This window comes from Sorex araneus, chromosome 11 (genome assembly GCF_027595985.1).
Source record: "Sorex araneus isolate mSorAra2 chromosome 11, mSorAra2.pri, whole genome shotgun sequence".
NCBI classification, from domain to species: domain Eukaryota; kingdom Metazoa; phylum Chordata; class Mammalia; order Eulipotyphla; family Soricidae; genus Sorex; species Sorex araneus.
This window is the reverse complement of record NC_073312.1, coordinates 46579844-46596846: the sequence shown is the minus strand read 5'-3', so window position 1 is coordinate 46596846 and position 17003 is coordinate 46579844. Positions and strand designations below refer to the sequence as shown.

General features: G+C 62.7%; 1 protein-coding gene across 1 annotated transcript; it reads right to left on the bottom strand.

Annotated features, from left to right (window-relative positions):
• Positions 1-229: 229 nt before the first annotated feature.
• ADORA2A (adenosine A2a receptor) lies at positions 230-9742 on the bottom strand. Its single transcript, XM_004607434.2, is given in 4 exon segments — positions 230-1874; positions 8762-9100; positions 9102-9307; positions 9601-9742. Coding segments are annotated over 3 exon segments (1284 nt in total). The 5' UTR covers positions 9149-9307; positions 9601-9742; the 3' UTR covers positions 230-976.
• Between the last annotated feature and the right edge of the window lie 7261 nt (positions 9743-17003).

Here is a 17003-nt window from a genome sequence, read left to right as displayed (position 1 = left end):
CCCCCCCAAAAAAAAAGAATGTGAGGAAGGTAATGGGGCCTAGTTCTCGCACTGTTAGGAGTGAAGGCTGAGATTCACCGGAAATTGCTTCCACCCCACAGCAGGCAGGTCTGGGCGTTGCACGAAGGAGCGTGTCTGTCTGTCTGTCTGTCTGCCATGCCCTCTCACACCTGCCTGAGTGCCAGCCCGTGCGAGAGGCGGGAAAGGAACGCAGACACCTTCTCACGGCTTAAAACACAATGTGGCTCATTTTTATTTTATCTCGAAACAACAACAACAACAACAACATTCCCTACTCAAGAAAAGCAGTTAGACTCTGCCCGGGCAGCTCTCGGCTACCCAGGCCCTCCCTGGGCCCCCACTCGGCCCCCAGAGGGAATCCCTGCTGCCCCGGAGGGGGGTGCTGGCAAGGACAGCGCGGGCAGAGCCCAGGCCCGCAGTAGCACTCGCCGCCCGCCCGCCGGCAGGGCAGTGGGGGAGAGCCGAGAAAATAACAAAACAGGAAGCTGCTTCTCACGCTTACGGTTTTTCTCTTGGGGCGGGGTGGAGAGGGGAGTCAGGTGCCCCCCTTGGACGGAGCCGGGTCCCAGCCCAGGGGGAGTCCGGGCAGGTGGGCGGGGGGGGGGGGGTGGCAGGGACCTGCCAGAGACTTCCTTCCTCCTGGGAGACAGGCCAGCCTCTTCTGCCACCACCGCTGCTGTGACTGATGACAGGGGCACCTCCAGATGCTTCTGGAATGGGGGCCGGGCCCTGCCCAGCCAAGATGCTGCTTGTGCCGCGGCCCTGGCCTGGTACCGGGCCCGGCCAGCATGAAATACGCCACATCCCTGCCGGCACGGACTCTGAACCCGCCTCGCTGGGCCTCATGCTGCTCCAGCCGTGGTGTCCGCCAGCCTGGCAGTCCAGAAGGGCATGGCTGGTGCGGCCCCCCGGGGAGAGAGAAGGGTCGGAAGCTCGCCTTCCTGGGGGCAGACCCTCAGGAAACCCCGGCTCCCTCCTGGGCCCTGGGGCCCTCCAGGCCAGTTCCCTGGAGCTCCTGGCTGAGGAGTTCCACGTGGGGGAGCCCCGTGTCCCCAGGGGGCGCACTCACACTCCCCCCGCCCGCCAGTCCCCGGGCGTAGCCATTGGGCCTGGGCTCGGGGTGGGGAGCGCTGCCGTTGGCCCACGAGGAGCCCGGCGGGTGGCCGTTGAGGCGGAGGCTGATCTGCTCCCCGTCCCTGTGCGCGTGAGCGGGCAGCGCCCGGCCGCTGGCGCCGCCCGCCTTGAAGGGCTCCTGCTGCCGCGCCACGTGGCTGTGGATGATCTTGCGGAAAGTCTGGCGGAACTCGCGGATGCGGTAGGCGTAGATGAAGGGGTTCACCACGGAGTTGCTGTGGGAGAGCACGATGGCCAGGTACATGAGCCAGGGCGGCGCGTGGCCGCACTGCGGGCAGAAGAAGGTGAAGCAGTTGATGACGTGCAGGGGCAGCCAGCAGAGGGCGAAGAGCCCCACGATGATGGCCAGGGACTTGGCCGCGTGCACCTCCTTCTGCAGCGTGGACCGTGTCCGCTCCCCGGGCAGGGGCTGGCTCTCCATCTGCTTGAGCTGCCGCCGGGCGGCCAGGAAGATGCGCAGGTAGATGCCCAGCATGAGCAGCAGCGGCAGCAGCACGCAGGCGAAGAAGTTGTAGTAGACCATGTAGTTCATGGGCACCACATCCTCGAAGAGGCAGGCTACCTGGGCCGCCCCGCACTCCTGCGTGCCGTTGCCCGCCGCCGTGGGCAGGCTGCAGTTGTTCCAGCCTAGCATGGGGGTCAGGCCGATGACGAACGACAGCACCCAGCACACGGCGATGATGCCCTTGGCCTTGGTGCCCGTCACCAGGCCATTGTACCTGTGGGGAGAGGGAAAGGGCCGCGTGAGGGAGGAGGGGCAGGAGTGACGAAGCCGGGAGCTGCGGCCGGTCCATGCCCCACGCCTCCTGGTCTCTGGGGCTCCTTCAGGCACTCCCGGGCCCGTGCCTTGCCTGACTCACGGGGGCATGTGGGTGTGCAGGCCCTGAGGAAGGAGATGCTGCAGAGGGCGGCTGGTGCCACCTGAATAGTATGATGAGGCGCTGGATGAGCAGGGTACTTGGGAATTTTTGTTTGTTTGGGCGTTGGGGGGCAGTACATGGGTGTACCCCAAAAACACCACACCAGGGGTGTGCTTCTGTGCTCAGGGGTCACTCCCGCTGGTGCCTGAACCCCCGCGTCCTGCACGAAGAGTGCATGCACAGGCTGCCGAGCTCTCTCCAGCCCCTGACAAGGGATTCTTTTATTATTTTGTTCTATTTTGGTTTGGGACCAGGACCTATTCCCGACTCTACCTTGGGGATCACTCCTGGTCGGGCCTGGGGACCCCAGGGGATGCTGGGGTTCCAGCCGGAGTCGGTGGTGTACAAGGCAAGAGCCTTAACCTCTTCACTGCCCTTGAGCAGTAATTGTTTTCAACTGGGAGGGAGAGAAGAACCTACCTCCATGCTGACCGTGGTTGATGTTAGGGGACGGTTCCCTGCTGGCGGGGTGGGGTGGCGGGAGGGCGGACTTAATTGATTTGTGGGAGCAGAAGCAGCCAAACCAGGTCCTGTCTTCCATGCTCTTCCCTCCCCATTCACTCTAGCGCTGCTCACAAGCCCCCAAGGAGAAGGGGGAGGGTCCAAGCCCCCTTCAGGCCTACCCACTGTCCTGTGGGGAGGAATGAGGGCAGAGACCTGTCACTGACACACACGCCTGCGGGACTGGGAGGAAGGATGCTGGGACACTGGGCCCACGTCGCCCGCCCTCTCCCTCTGTGACAGACTCAAGGGCAGCCAAGAAGCTGACCCCCGACCCAAGAGAGGGCGGCACAGATTGTGTTAAAAATGGATGGTGTCAGAGACAGTGCAGGGGTTAAGGCGCTTGCTTTGTGTGTGGCTGACTCGGTTTGATGGACAGAACCACATGGTGACCCCCTAGCATTGCTGGGTGTGGAAGGAAGAAAGAGAGAAAGAAAGAAAGAAAGAAAGAAAGAAAGAAAGAAAGAAAGAAAGAAAGAAAGAAAGAAAGAAAGAAAGAAAGAAAGAAAGAAAGAAAGAAAGAAAAAAGAAAGAAAGAAAGAAAAGAGAGAGAGGGAGGGGGAAGGAAGAAAGAAAGGAAGAAAGAAAGAAAGAAAGAAAGAAAGAAAGAAAGAAAGAAAGAAAAAGAAAGAAAAAAGAAAGAGAAAGGGAGGGAGGGAGGAAGAAAGGAAGAAAAAGAAAGAAAGAAAGAGAAATAAATAAAGAAAGGAAGGAAGGAAGGAAGGAAGGAAGGAAGGAAGGAAGAAGGAAGGAAGAAAGAAGGAAAGAAAGGAAGGAAGGAAGGAAGGAAGGAAGGAAGGAAGAGAGAGAGAGAAAGAGGGAGGGAGGGAAGAAGGAAGAGAAAGGAAGGAAGAAAGAAAGAATGAAAGAGAGAGAGAGAGAGAAAGAAAGAAAGAGAGAGGGAGGGAGGAAGGAAGGAAGGAAGGGAGGAAGGAAGGAAAAAAAAGGAAGGAAGGAAGGAAGGAAAAAAGAAAGAAAGAAAAAAGAAAGAAAGAAAGAAAGAGAAAGAAAGAAAAGAGAGAGAGGGGGAAGGAAGAAAGAAAGAAAAAGAAAGAAAGAAAAAACAAAGAGAAAGGGAGGGAGGGAGGAAGAAAGAAAGAAAGAAAAAGAAATAAATAAAGAAAGAAAGAAAGGAAGAAGGAAGGAAGAAAGAAGGAAAGGAAGGAAGGAAGGAAGGAAGAGAGAGAAAGAGGGAGGGAGGGAAGAAGGAAGAGAAAGGAAGGAAGAAAGAAAGAATGAAAGAGAGAGAGAGAGAGAAAGAAAGAAAGAAAGAAAGAAAGAAAGAAAGAAAGAAAGAAAGAAAGAAAGAAAGAAAGAAAGAAAGAAAGAGAGAGAGAAAGAGAGAGAGAGGGAGGGAGGGAGGGAGGGAGGAAGGAAGGAAGGAAGGAAGGAAGGAAGGAAGGAAGGAAGGAAGGAAGGAAGGAAGGAAGGAAGGAAGGAAGGAAGAGAAAGGAAGGAAGGAAGAAGGAAGGAAGGAAGGAAGGAAGGAAGAAAAAGAAAGAAAGAAAAAAGAAAGAAAGAAAGAAAGAAAGAAAGAAGAAAGAGAGGGAGGGAGGGAAGAAGAAAGAAAGAAAAAGAAAGAAAAGAAAGAAAGAGAGAGAGGGAGGGAGGGAGGAAGAAAGAAAGAAAAAGAAAGAAGAAAAAGAGAAAGAAAGACAGAAGAAAGAAAGGAAAGAAAGGAAAGAAAGAAAGAAAGAAAGAAAGAAAGAAAGAAAGAAAGAAAGAAAGAAAGAAAGAAAGAAAGAAAGAAAGAAAGAAAGAAAGAAAGAAAGAAAGAAAGAAAGAAAGAAAGAAGGAAAGAAAGTCTGTCTCTGAGGAAGGATTTTCTGTCAAAGAGTTTTTATTCTGAAAAGTCAGACTTTCCCCTCTACCTGGTCAACATGCCCGGGTTAGGAATCTTTTGGATTCCTACATAAGCACGGCTGACCCTGCCCAGCTGGGCACCCCGGGGGCTGGGGGCAACCCGCTCTGCATCCCTCGTTGCACTGCCAGCTTCAGGACAGGCACACCCAGGGTGTGAAGGGGAACGTGCGCCTCCTTTATTCTAGCACCGCAGCCCCAGGGGTTCCCAAGCGAGGGTACTGTCCTGAGGAGGGGTGCCGGGTGCCAGGGCTGGGGGGGGGTTTGCAATGGGAGCGGGAGGGCTTTCTGTTGGTTTGCTTCAACAAGGGAGATTTCAGGGGTGGAGGGCACTGAGTCATTACTGGCCTAGCTGCGGGGAGGTGGGCCGCCAAGTAAGCTTAGGAACTTCTGAGTGTAATCCGCAGGGTCTGCAGGTGACACGTGTGCGAGGCAGGCTGGGGGTATCGACCTGAGCGGGAGAGTGATGCCAGTGGGCACTTCCTGCGGGCACACTGTGTGCCCGGCACCAGCAGATCTCAGGAGGGCCTGAGGAGCGGGTTGAGTGCCGGCAACGGTCAGCACTCCCCGACTCACATGCTGCCAACAAGTTCCGATGAAGAGAAAGCGACAATGAGGACTCCGTGTCCTGTTACCAGATCCAATCCCTTTGTTTCACACGTGGGGAAACTGAGGCCAAGGGGGTGGCACGGACCTGCTTTGGGCATCCCAGGGGCCCAGAGGTGACTTGGATTCGGGTAAGTCTGTCCATCTGCCCACGGAGCTAAGACGGCACTTGTCTGCCGGTTCTGAATGCTGGGGCCCCACAGCTGATGTGGCTGAAAGCGGGTAGCGGGGGCCTCAAATGTGAAGTCACCCTTCCCACTGCCCCTTTGACCAGTTACAGGGCCCTTGCTCCCCGCGGGCAGCTTTTAAGGCTCTACAGACAGTGGCTGACAGGATCAATCGGAGGCTACTTAAATTTTGATGATTTTTCGGCTGCAAAGTATACCCCTCTGTAGTTGCATTTCCTACTCACCACATTCTACCACTGACTAGCCCGCTCCCACCCCAGCCTCAGTTTCCCCATAATACCATGAAAGAGGCACTCACACAGGAGCAAGCAACGAGGGTGCAGAAGAGCAGCTTTCTGCCCCTGTAGACCTGTCTACACTCACTTGTCCATGAACCGACACGTGAAGAGCACTGGTAAGGCACCGGCTGCCAGGGTCTGGCCCAGAGCTCCCGGGGACGTGGGATAAAACTGCCTTTTGTGCCCGGGTCCCCCTGGACAGGCAAGGACACCCACTGGGGAAGGCGGACCAGCGCTTGTCTCTGCAGGGACCGAGGAAGGGCCTGAGGGCCACTGCCGCCCAGGAAGGCGGGAGACAACCAGGGAGAGGGTGACAGGTCACTTCTCAGCGCCCACCCTGCGCTTCTTTCTTGAGGTCTTGTGTGCAGGGGCGGGGAGACGGGACAATGCTTAGGGCACGTGCCAGAGAGGCCCCTGATCCGGGTCTGAGTCCTGGCACCCAGGCCCGAGCAGCGTCGCCCGTGGGGCCCGGGGCCTCATGAGCACTGCTGAGGAGCGACCCCCACAAAGCAAAGAAACATGAATTTTGTTATTGGGGAGGAGATCCCACAGCCTGAGAACCCTATCCTAGGCCCCTCGGGGGGCTGCCAGGGCAGCGGCACCCGAATGGAGCCACAGCCCAGATGAGCGGGAGCCGGCGGCGCCTCCTGGGCTGGGTACCAAGGACAGACAAAGCTGGAGCCCCAGGGAGCACAGGGAGTGGGTGCTAGGGCCACTGCGCAGGATGTCACAGGCTGCCCCCGTCCCCACCTCAGGGCCCCCTACAGTGTCTCCCTCCTGATTTGGGGAGGGGGGCTCTCTACTCTCCTGCCGGACACTGAGGAGAGGTGGGGTTTCCCTCAGCTGCCCACACTGGGACTCAAGCCCCTCGGCGCCCTCCCTCCGGGCAGGGGCGGGCTGAGCACTGCGCCCTCCCTCCTGCCGTCCACTCCACCTCGCACCGCCCACAGCCCAGGCGCGCCTTCCTTTCTTGGGGAGCTCCCGGGGCCTGTGCCCCTCCCCGCACAGGACACAGCCACCCCTCCTGCAGCACTTGTTTGGGACGTCCCAACGCCCAGGCTCTGGCCCCAGCCCCAGCTGTGTCCCAGGTGGGGACACCATCTCCCTGCACCAGGCTTGTTTCTCAAGGAGTGAGCACCGCCACCAGTAAAGCCAGAGACCGGACAGTGGGACGGGCGACTGTGCAGCCCCTGGGGAAACGCTCTCCTGGGGGTCGGGCACTGCCACCTCTGCCTCTAGCCTGAGCACACTGTTGCTTCTGAGATGGGGAGAGAGAGAGAGATGAGAGAGAGAGAGGAGAGAGAGAGGGAGGGAGGGAAGGAGGGAGGATGGGGATAGGGAAGAAGGAGGGAGGAGGAGAGAGGGAACGAGGGGGAGGAGGAGGGAGGGTGAGGGAGTTAGGGGAGAGAGGGAGGAGGGAGAGGGAGAAAGAGGAAGAGAGGGAATAGGAGAGAGAGGGAGGGAGTGGGTACGGAAGAGGGCCGAGGGAGAGGGAACAAAGGAAGGAGGGAAGGAAGGAAGGAGTGAGTGGCGAGTGGTGCTGGCCGGGCCAGTGCGCAGGGCGGGGCGAGGGGCTGGAGTCCAGAGCTCCAAGGATGGCTGTGCTGTGTGGGACAGGAGGTGCCCACCGAGGACCCCCAGCCACAAAGGGTGCAAGGCTGCACGGGCCTCCCTCTGAGAGCGCAGCCTCCGAAAGCGCCCCGCAGGCCCTCCGTGCTGGGAAACCCAGTCGTGGCTCCGGCCTGAGACTCTGGCCTCTGCCCCCGCACAGCCCCGGTCAGGCGCTGCTGTGCTGACAGCAGTGACAGTGCTGAGGCCGGGGGGAGGATGAGTGTCACCCTTGTCATCCCCGTCAGCTCCCCAGCGGTCCCCAGTGCGTCCTCTCCAGCCCGGCGGGCCGAGTGGAGCTGGGCCACCCACTGGGTCCTGCTCCCAGGTTGGGGCGGGGCTGGGGGGTGTTGGGGACGCAGATGGGGCCTCCCTCCAGTACACCCCCCACAGTGCCCACCACCCTCTCAGGGTTGCCACTCCCTGTGTGGGGCGCTGACTTCCCTGTCACATGGCCACTCCTTGGGCTCATTCTCCGCAGCCTCCAGAGCAGAGAGAAGAGGGAGAAGCCCAACTCCTGCCCACGGCCACCGCCGTGCTGCCCCCTGTCACAGGCCAACCCTGCGGCCTCCCCGCTGAGAGCTGAACACTGATTTTTGCTCTCTGGATCACCGGGGCACCCACAGGCCTCCTCCTGGTCACTCGGCAGCAGGAGGAAGGGCCTGCGACCCCCTCAGAGTTCAGGTAACAGGGTGGCACTGGGGGCCAGGCTCTGGGAGGCCCGGGGCTGTGACCCCGCAGGCCCCATTTCTCCGTGGCCCTGTCCCCGTCTGGCCACCTAGCCTCGGGCAGGGCCCCAGGGCTGGCTCTCCCCACAGCGCCAGAGGAAATGACCTCTCAGGGCCCCCTGAGCTTTGACACTCGAACTTTCCGTTTGCTCACGGAGCCAGAGGCCTCAGCATCTTCTTCTTACACTCCCCACCTGGGCGGGACAACGCCGCACAGGGCTGGGGCCTGGGCTTGTGGTCACCCTGCGCCCTTGCCGGGCTGCAGGCCGGCTCGGGATGAAGCCTGTCCCTTAGCCCACGGTCTCAGGAAGCCCCCGAGGGGCATACTCTCGGCCTCAGGGGAAAATCTCCCTTTGCACAACCCAGGACTGAGGCCTGCTCCCCCGAGTTTCACCACGAACCACCCCCAGACTCCCCGCTAAGCCAGTGAGGGTAAGAGACACTTTCCAAAACCTTGAGTACTGGGTGACCTGAGGGGCAGAGAATTTGCATATAGGTCCCAGTGACTCACGGTGGCTCTTGGCCAAGTCACTTCCCCTCTCTGGGTCATTTTCCTAATGTGCCTCTACAAGGCCGGGCCCGTAGGGCGGGGTGCGGGGGCGCAGGCTCTGAGGCCTGTGGTTTTCCGTGGTGCCTTGCTCAGCCCCACCATCTCGCCATGTGAGTGTGTGTGTGTGTGTGTGGGGGGGGTGCTCACGCTGCCTGCAGAGCAGCTCGGGGGGCCACACGCGCTCAGGGACCTCCACCACACAGCCTGGAGGAGCCGGGGTTGGGGGGTGGACCCCACAGGCCGCAGCCCGGTGGGCATAAATTGCTGGCCGCACCTCCAGCCAGCCCAGGACCCGCCCCCCGCCCCAGCTTCACCCAACTGATGCCAACAAACCAAACCCTGCCCCTGGGAGCCCGGGTGTGCTCACCGGAGGGGGATGCGGATGGCGATGTAGCGGTCAATGGCGATGGCCAGGAGGCTGAAGATGGAGCTCTGCGTGAGCACCAGCACGAAGCAGATGATGAAGAGGCAGCCGTGGCAGGCGGCGCAGAAGCCCGTGCTGATGGTGATGGCGAAGGGGATGGCCAGGACCCCCACGGCGATGTCGGCCACCGCCAGCGACACCACGAAGTAGTTGGTGACGTTCTGCAGGTTGCTGTTGAGCCACACCGCCCAGCACACCAGCACGTTGCCCAGGATGGCCAGCACGGCGATGGCCAGCTCCACCGTGATGTACACCGACGAGCCCATGGTGCGCGCGGCCGCCGGCGGGCAGGGTCAGCGAGGACGCCGGCCGGGCCAGCTCACGGTCCATAGCTGCAGCGCCGCCGCGGCCCCTTCCTCTCGGGCGCCAGCAGGAGTGGGGGGTGCCCCCAGGGCTTCTTCACAGGCGGCGTCGAGGCGGAAGCCAAGCCCCGGCCCCAGGTTCCCGGGGCTCCCGCATCCTGCCTGGCTCTTCCCGGTTCCGAGACACCTGCGGGGACAGGGGGTGGGGGGTCTCCTGAGGGGCTGGACACCCCCCAGCTCCAGCGTAGCTGTGGCCTCCCCACACCCCCCCACCAGCCTGCCAGAGAAGGACCTCGTGTCTGCACCCCACTCCACGGAGGGCTGGCGGGCAGCCCCGGGGTCTCACCGGATAGCCTGGAATCCAGAGGGAAGTCCCTCCCACGAGCCCCCTGCCTGGGCTTCTCGGGCCTTCTGGGGCAGCCTGGCCCTGGAGGACCCTCGCAGAAGGCCCCCCACCCCGGGCTCTCCCGGGCCCCCCACCTTCTCTCCCAGCCACCTCGGCTCGCTTTGGCTCTGATGCGCCTCCAGGGATGACAGCGGTGCCTGTGCTGCTCGCTCAGGAGGGGCCCAGGGTCGCCCCGAGGGGAGCGGCTGGCAGGGAGGCTGCGCACAGGAGCACCGTCCGCCCCCGCCCCGCACACCTGGGGGGGCAGCTGCCTCGGCTCCCCCACCCTCAACCCCCCTCCCACCCCTGCGCCCCACCTGCTCCTTGCCGGGCGGGCTGCGGCTGGGATGGAGGGAATCGAAATTTGGCGGCTGACAAAAGCGGGGTGCTGGCCAGGTCTCGGGGTGGGGTGTCCACGGACGGTCCCTCGCAGCTTCGCCCGGGCCCCTCTGCCGTCCTCGCAGCTCCTCTCCACGGCTCTGCGAGAGGAAACCAACAGATTCGAGGGGTCTCCAGGAGTCCGGTGTCACCGGGGTGGAAGGAGTCAGGGGCACCTCTCGAAAGTAGGAACAGGGGTCTTAGTCTCCCCAACAAAAACGCTGGAGCTTCTGAGGTGGTCCCCAGGCCCCCTTGCCTCTGAAATGTGGGGCCTCTCTTCTCCACTTGCCACCGTCACATGCACCCCTGCTGCTCGCGATGTCCCCCCACCAGTCCTGGCCCTTCCTGGGCCCTGGGCACTGAGAAGCCAGCGGCCACCTCCTGGTGACAGAATACTTGAAGCTGCCTCTCAGTTCCCTGCAGGGGGCTCAGGGCCCCTCCAGGACTGATGTCCTGGGGACAAGGCTGCCACCAGGCCTGGTCACAGGCACAGGACCAACCACCTCAGCCGCCCAGAGCCCTGTCCCTTCCCTCCAGTGGGCCTCGGGCCACTCCTGAGCGTTGCGCCCTCTGCCCACCCGCACGGAGTGGACAGCCTCACCCCAGGGAGCAGGAGAAGCCCCCGAGAACCCCAGGGGTTCCCTCTCAGAACGTGCAGCCATGCCTATTGTCCCCCAGGCCCTGGAGACGAAGCCTGGGCAGCCCTGTGCAGAGGGGCTCTTTCTGGTCCCCTGTGGTTCTGTAGGAAGGAAGTGACCCCCACTGGTCAGGCCTAGCCAGCAGCCATAGGGGAGTTCGGGAAAGGCCGCCCAGATTTCTGCTTTACAGGGCTTCCCTGGAAAGCCCAGCACCTGCCCGAGGATCCAGCAGCCCTCAAGGGACCCATCGCGACCACCTTCCGGGTGTGGGTGCACCACACCCAGCACAGCACCTGGTGCCCACCCTATCCTGACCCCTGCTGACCCCTCCGGACTCTCCTGCCGTGTCCTCCCACACCCTGCACCCCGCTAAGCTACACCTCCAGTTCCTGCTTGGGGGCCTCCATCCATCCCCTCCTGGCCTCCCCACAGTGCCACTACAGAGCCACTGGCGCAGGTGTCCCCGCCAGGGAGACAGCCTCGTCCCCCCCACAGCCTGGCCTCAGTAACACAGCTTCCAGGACAAGCAGGGCACCTGGGAGCTGAGCAGGGGGGCGGAGGGGCGGTGCGGGGCGGTGGCCGCTGGGAGGCTGGAAAGCCTCGGGAGTCCCCTTGGCAAAACAGTGCTGGGGGAGGAGGAGGCTTCTGGACCGTCTGGGACCAGATTTGGAGGCTTTGGGTCACACCCAGCTGTGCCCAGGGCTTATTCCTGGCTCTGCACTCAGCAATGACTCCTGGTGGGGCTCTGGAGTTGGGGATCGAACCCAGGTCAGCTGTGTGCAGGTCAAGTGTCTTCCCCGCTGTACTAGATCGCAATCAGATTCTTGTGGTGTAAACACTCCCCTCATGGTGATACCAAGTAGCTGACATGTCACTGATAGGATCTGGGAGTCGCCAGCGACTGGTCACAGTCAGCTGTGACAGTTGGGGTCCTGGGCTCCCACCTGACCCTGTGCTCCCCCCGGGAGACCCTGCCTGTTGGCCAGGAGTCTCCTTCAGAGCGACGGGGTGAAAAGGGGGAGTAGGGTCGCCTGGACACTCATCCCGTGGAGCCCATCTGGCCGAGGAAGACGCTAAAGCCTAAAGGGGTCCCTACCCACCCCTGCCTGGCGCATAGGAAGGTGACCCAGAGCAGGGGTGAATGCGGGCGGGCAGGAAGCAGGGGCAGGGCAGGGATCGGGCAAGCCCCACCCTTCTCTGCGGGCCCTGTCCGACTCATTAATCCCCGAGTCATCTGTTGCTAGCCAGCGAGGGAAATCAAACATTAATAATGCAACGCTTCCCTGTGCGTCTCTCATTGGGGACAGGGCAGAGGGCAGTGGGGCCCCATGCAGATGAGGACAGATGGGAGGTGACAGACTTGATGAGACTCCAAGGGGCAAAATGCCCAACTCAGAGCCATCCCTTCTCCCCACTTCCCTCTGCCCCCCAGCCCCCAAGCCCGGACACTTGATTAACAAACACCGTTTAATCAAAATCCACACATTTCTCCGCCACTCTTGCTTCTGGCGTGTGAGAGTAACGAGCCCCTCTATGTCCAGCGCCTATGGACAGAGGGGTCGACCAGCTTCCAGGCAGGGCCCTGTCCTCCCTCCAGCTCGGCCTGCTGCAGTCCTGCCCAACCCTCTCCCTGACTCGAGTCCCAGCCAAAGACGCCTTACTACTGTCTGGTGTGGGATGTGGCGGAGACCCCTGCTCCGTGCCGGGCAGCGCCCTTCTGAGGCCCCCGAGGGTTCTCTTCTCTGTGCTGCTGGGCCTGTCTCAGGGTGGACGCCAGGCCTACAGCAGGAGATAGTGAGCAGCTGTGCTGTGCGGGCAGCGCCCCTGGCTTCGTGAGCCCCCTCTCCCTGTCTGAAGGGGCAGGGTACCACACGCTCCACCAGCAGGGCCGGACTCAAAGCGAGATGAATTCAGTTCAGAAGAGATGAAGGTAACAGAACCACTGAACCATCATCTCCAAGGATGTTTGATCAGGAAAGAGGCAACGAAATGGCATCCGTGCACAAGGAGAAGGTGTCGGGGCGGCCAGAGAGTTAGTACAGAGGTGGGGCACTTGTCTTGCCTGCAGTCGACCCGGGTTCGATCCCCAGCACCGTAAGTGGTGTCTGGCACAGAACCAGGAGTAAACGCTGAGCACAGCCAGGTGTAGTCCCCCAAATTAAAAACAAAACAGAACAAAACACAAAACAAAAGCGAAACAGTGAACGAACAGGCAGAAACCAAACAGAACCAAGGCGAATGAGAATAAGCCCTGGTGGGACGCCCGGATGTGGGAAGCTGAGGGTTTGAGGGAAAGAGCAGACTCTGGGCAAGCCAGCGAGAGATGCACAGCCCACTGAGGGGTTCCACACACACCTGGCAGAGAGAGTGGTGTCTGCGTGGAAACAGCGGAGGGGGCGCTAGGTAGAAAGTGGGGTACTGACCTCTTTCTCACTGGGACTTAGCCAGCGAGGGGGCAGCCCCTGGGCAACTGTTCCCAGCCATTAGCCCTCTGCTGCCTTGGTGGGCTGGGCAGTGGGGGGGAGGGTGGGGCACGGGCGGGTCTGGGTAGGCGCCTTCCCAGTCCTCTAGGACCCACCAAGGACCCACCAAGTGATAATGTGGGTCCATGCAGCGCTGCCGAGTGACCTCACCTGCGCGCCATCAGTAACCCAGCAGGACCCGGCAGGTGCCAGGCAGGCGGTGGGGACCCCTCCCCCACTGGCTTCCCGGTATGTGGTGGGTACGTGGTGCCGCTCAGCTCCAGGCAGCAGGATGTGGGCAGAGTGCGGCGTGTCACTCCCAACCCTGAACTCAGCTCCTGGGCCTGCAGGGGTCTGAATCTGCTCCCTTCTCCTGGGCTGGTGCCCCCCCACCAGGTCATGCTCCTGGGCCCCTCCCTCACATGTCCCGAGATGCCAGAGTGGCTCAGGATCTCCTCCTCCCAGGCACCCCCTCCCTCAGCTGGCCACTGGCCCCCTCGCTGTGGTTGAATGACACCTTCACCTGACACCCTCCCCCACCGGGGCCCAGGGCACCCACCACTCCTCCCTCCCCTGCCCTGCTCCTCACATGGGGCACCCACACCATGTGGGCCCCAGGGCTCCGCCAGGGTGACGGGTATGGTACTGCCTCAAGAGGGACATGGGGGGGGCGTCTACCCGGGGCTGAGGACACAGCCCCCTGGGGTCTGCAGTGAGGGCCTGGCAGCGGCTTGCCTGGGGAAGGGACACAGCCTTGGGAGCGCGTACTAAGGGCGAGTGTGTTGGCGGTTGGGGGGGGGGGCGAGTCTGCTTCTGGGGTCCCTGGGATATGGGCACAACCCTGCAAGTCAATGGGTGCTGGGAGAAGACTGAGGCACGGGCCTGGAGCCCGTTGAGGGCCAGAGCGAGTAGCCCTGTGATGGGACCAGACAGGAGCAGCCCAGGAGGCCTGTGGGCAGGGCCCAGGGAGACAGCAGGGAGGTGCACCCCTGCCCCTCCCCCTAGCTCTCACAGGCCTTCAGAGGAGCAGCCTCTGGGACAGAGGCTGGCCTGCCTCCCCCCAGGGAGCGCACCCCTGCAGCTGTCTCCCACCTGCAAAGCTTGGGGCAGGTCCCTGTCTTGCTTGGCACAGCATCCTAGGGTCCGGGGTGGTGAGGGGAGGGTGGCTCCCTCTTCAGCATCCCCACCCACCCCTTCCTCTGGGCTCACCTGCGCGGTACTCGTCTGCACTTGGGCAGGTAACACAGCACTGGACAGCGGGCGGCTGATCCAGCTCACAAAGGAGCTGGGCAGGTCGCTGGCTGGGAGGCGCAAAAGCTACTTGGGGGTTCGGGGCTCAAACCCGGGTGCTGGGCTTGTCCCTGACTCACTCACCCACTGGCGGGTCTCAAAGCCAGACGGCCGCCGCATCTGTGGGACAAGCGGGGAGCTGCCGGGGCAGTGGCCCTGCATTTGGCAGGCGTGATGCCCTGAGGTCAGGCCCTGACTCCAGCCCCGGGTGTCTCCCTGCCGGGGGACCCCTAGTTCCCCAACGCCGCGGGGCTGGCACCCAGGCACCGCACCCATCCCTGACCCCCACGCTGGTCTCTGCACTTGCCCGACAGGGGCAGCTAGGGCGCCCCTTGCTTGTCCCACAGAGACGCTGGACTCCCGGGGATGCAGCGGCCGAGGCCGCTTTGAGACCCCCGCCAGTGGGTGAGAGTCAGGGACAAGCCCAGCACCCGGGTCTGGGCGCGGAGTCCCTGGGGGAAGCAGCCGTGCCCAGTGAGGGTGAGGACGCGACAAGCAAGGCCAGCAGCAGGGTCTCCCCCGCCCCGCACAACGGTCCGGCCAGTGGGGCGGTGCAGAGGGGCGGTGAAGACCGCTGCTCCGGACCCTCCAGGGCAGGGCCCGCCCGCTCGGCCACCCGGGGGGCGCCTCCCACCGTGGTTCCCGCGCCCCGTCCTTCGCCCAGCCCTCGTGGGGTCCCCCGCAGACGGCGCCCAGCCGCGGGATCCCCCGCGCCCCTCCTCGGGGTCGGGCGGACCCGCCGACCCGACCCCCTCGTCCCACGCCCCGGCCGGCCCCGGCAGGGGGGCTTCCCCGCTGCTGTCCGCGCGGCGCGCGCTCCGGCAGCCCGCCCCGACGGCCGCCCCGCGCCCGGCCGCCCCCAGCGCCCCCAGGACCCTCGCCATCCCGGCCCCGGGGCCCCGCGCTGACCTGCTGCGCTCCCGGCCGCCGCTCGAGCTCCGGCTCCGGCTCCCGCTCCCGCTCCCGCTCGGGCTCCGGCCGCGCCGCTCGCGGGCGCCCCCTGCAGGCGGCTCCCACACCCGCGCTGTCCCCGCCCCGCCGAGCGGGGAGACCGAGGCCCGAGGGCGCCCCGGAGGAAGCGGTCTGCGAGCTGCCAGTCCGGACGCGCCCCCCCGGTCCCCGAGCCCGCCGCCTCCCTGGGGTGTCGGGGGGGGGGCGCTCCCCGCCGCGCCCCTCCCGGCCCCACCCCGAAGCGCCACGCCCCTTCCCCTTCGGGGAGCTGCTGGGCTGCTGCCCCCCCTTTCCGGAGAAAGCGCCGCTCGCACCCGCGCCCCTCGTGGAACTCCACTCGGTGCCTGGCATCGTTCTCGGGGAGCAGCTCTGCTGGGGTGTCCGGCGCCCCGGGGCCACCTGCTCGCTCCCCCAGCTTGGGCTGGAATGGATGCGTGCAGTGCCCGCCCAGAGCCGCCCAAATTTTTCCATGACTCCTTTCTTGGTGCTGGAGCCCCCAGGCCCCAGGGGACCTACGTTTCCCTGCCCGTTCTGAGCCTTGGGCTGCTAAGGGTCCGTCGGGGGGGGGGGGGCGGGAGGCGGGGAGCACCTACTCTGAGGATGCCACCAAGAAGCGGCCCCAGTTTCCAAGCTCCCCTGATAACCCCCGCCCTGAATCCCTGCTGTCTTCTGGCTCCCGACCCGCCTGGGCCACCACACACACACACACAGACCGGGACTCTCAGAGCTCCCCCCAAGAGCCACATCCTGCTTCCCGGCGATTGCACCCCAGCCCAGCCATTCGGGGGACCTTCCACCTCACTGAGCAGCGCTAGATAGCAGGGCTCAGCAGGTGTTGGGGGTCCACATGCTCCACCCTCCTGAGATGTGTGGGTTGCTGAGGCTCCACTAGGGCTGGGTGGGGGAGCACAGGGTGTTCCCCCCGCCCCCGCACAGCTCCGCCTCCCCTATTCATTCTTAGCGCCAAAGCCTGGGTTTCCCCTGGCCCCCATTTTCCCTAAAATTCAGGGGGTCCTAGAGGTGGTAGGGAGTGCAGAGAAGGGCGAGGACCCCAGAGCACCGTGAGAACCCAAGGCACTGGGCAAGGGCCGTGTGAGGATGCTGCGACTGGGAGTATCCAGTACCTGGTGCCCCCAGCTGCCTCTGCAGCTTCCACTGACGCACCCTGTCTGTCCCTCCCTCGCCCAGTTGAAGCTGTGGAGTCCTGCCCTCCCCTTTCTCAGCCCCTTGGAGGGGAAATGCTCCACCCCCCCCCCCCCCCCGCCCAGTTCTCCCAGAGCCTTCGCCCCTTGAGTGAGGGAGTTTGCGACTAGGTGGGGACTTGGTTTGTTAGTCTACACTCAATAAACACGTTATTGTTGGCAGCTTGACTGAGTGACCTCGCAGCCCAGGAGTGACATGTGAGGAGCAGAGTCAACCTTCAGCTTTAAAAAAAAGTTTTTTTATTGGTGATGGGGGAGGCAGGGCAGAGAGGGATGGGTTTGGTTCATTTCCAACTGTGCTCATTGGGGGCTTCTTCCTGGCTCTGTTCTCAGGGTTCAGGGCATCACATGAGAAGCCATGTATCAAACCTGGGCCCGGCTGGCTGCATGCAAGACACAGAGTTGTTTTTGTCCCCTGTACCCAGTGTGGGCCCTTGCCATTTCACACTTGCCATGGAGGTCCTGGGGCCCTGGCTCCTTGCTGCCCGCACCCCCAGCCTGTATCCCCGCCCTGTGGCCAGGAGCCCAAGGCTTCAATTCCATGGTTGGTCCAGGAAGCCAGAGCATCAAGACCCCA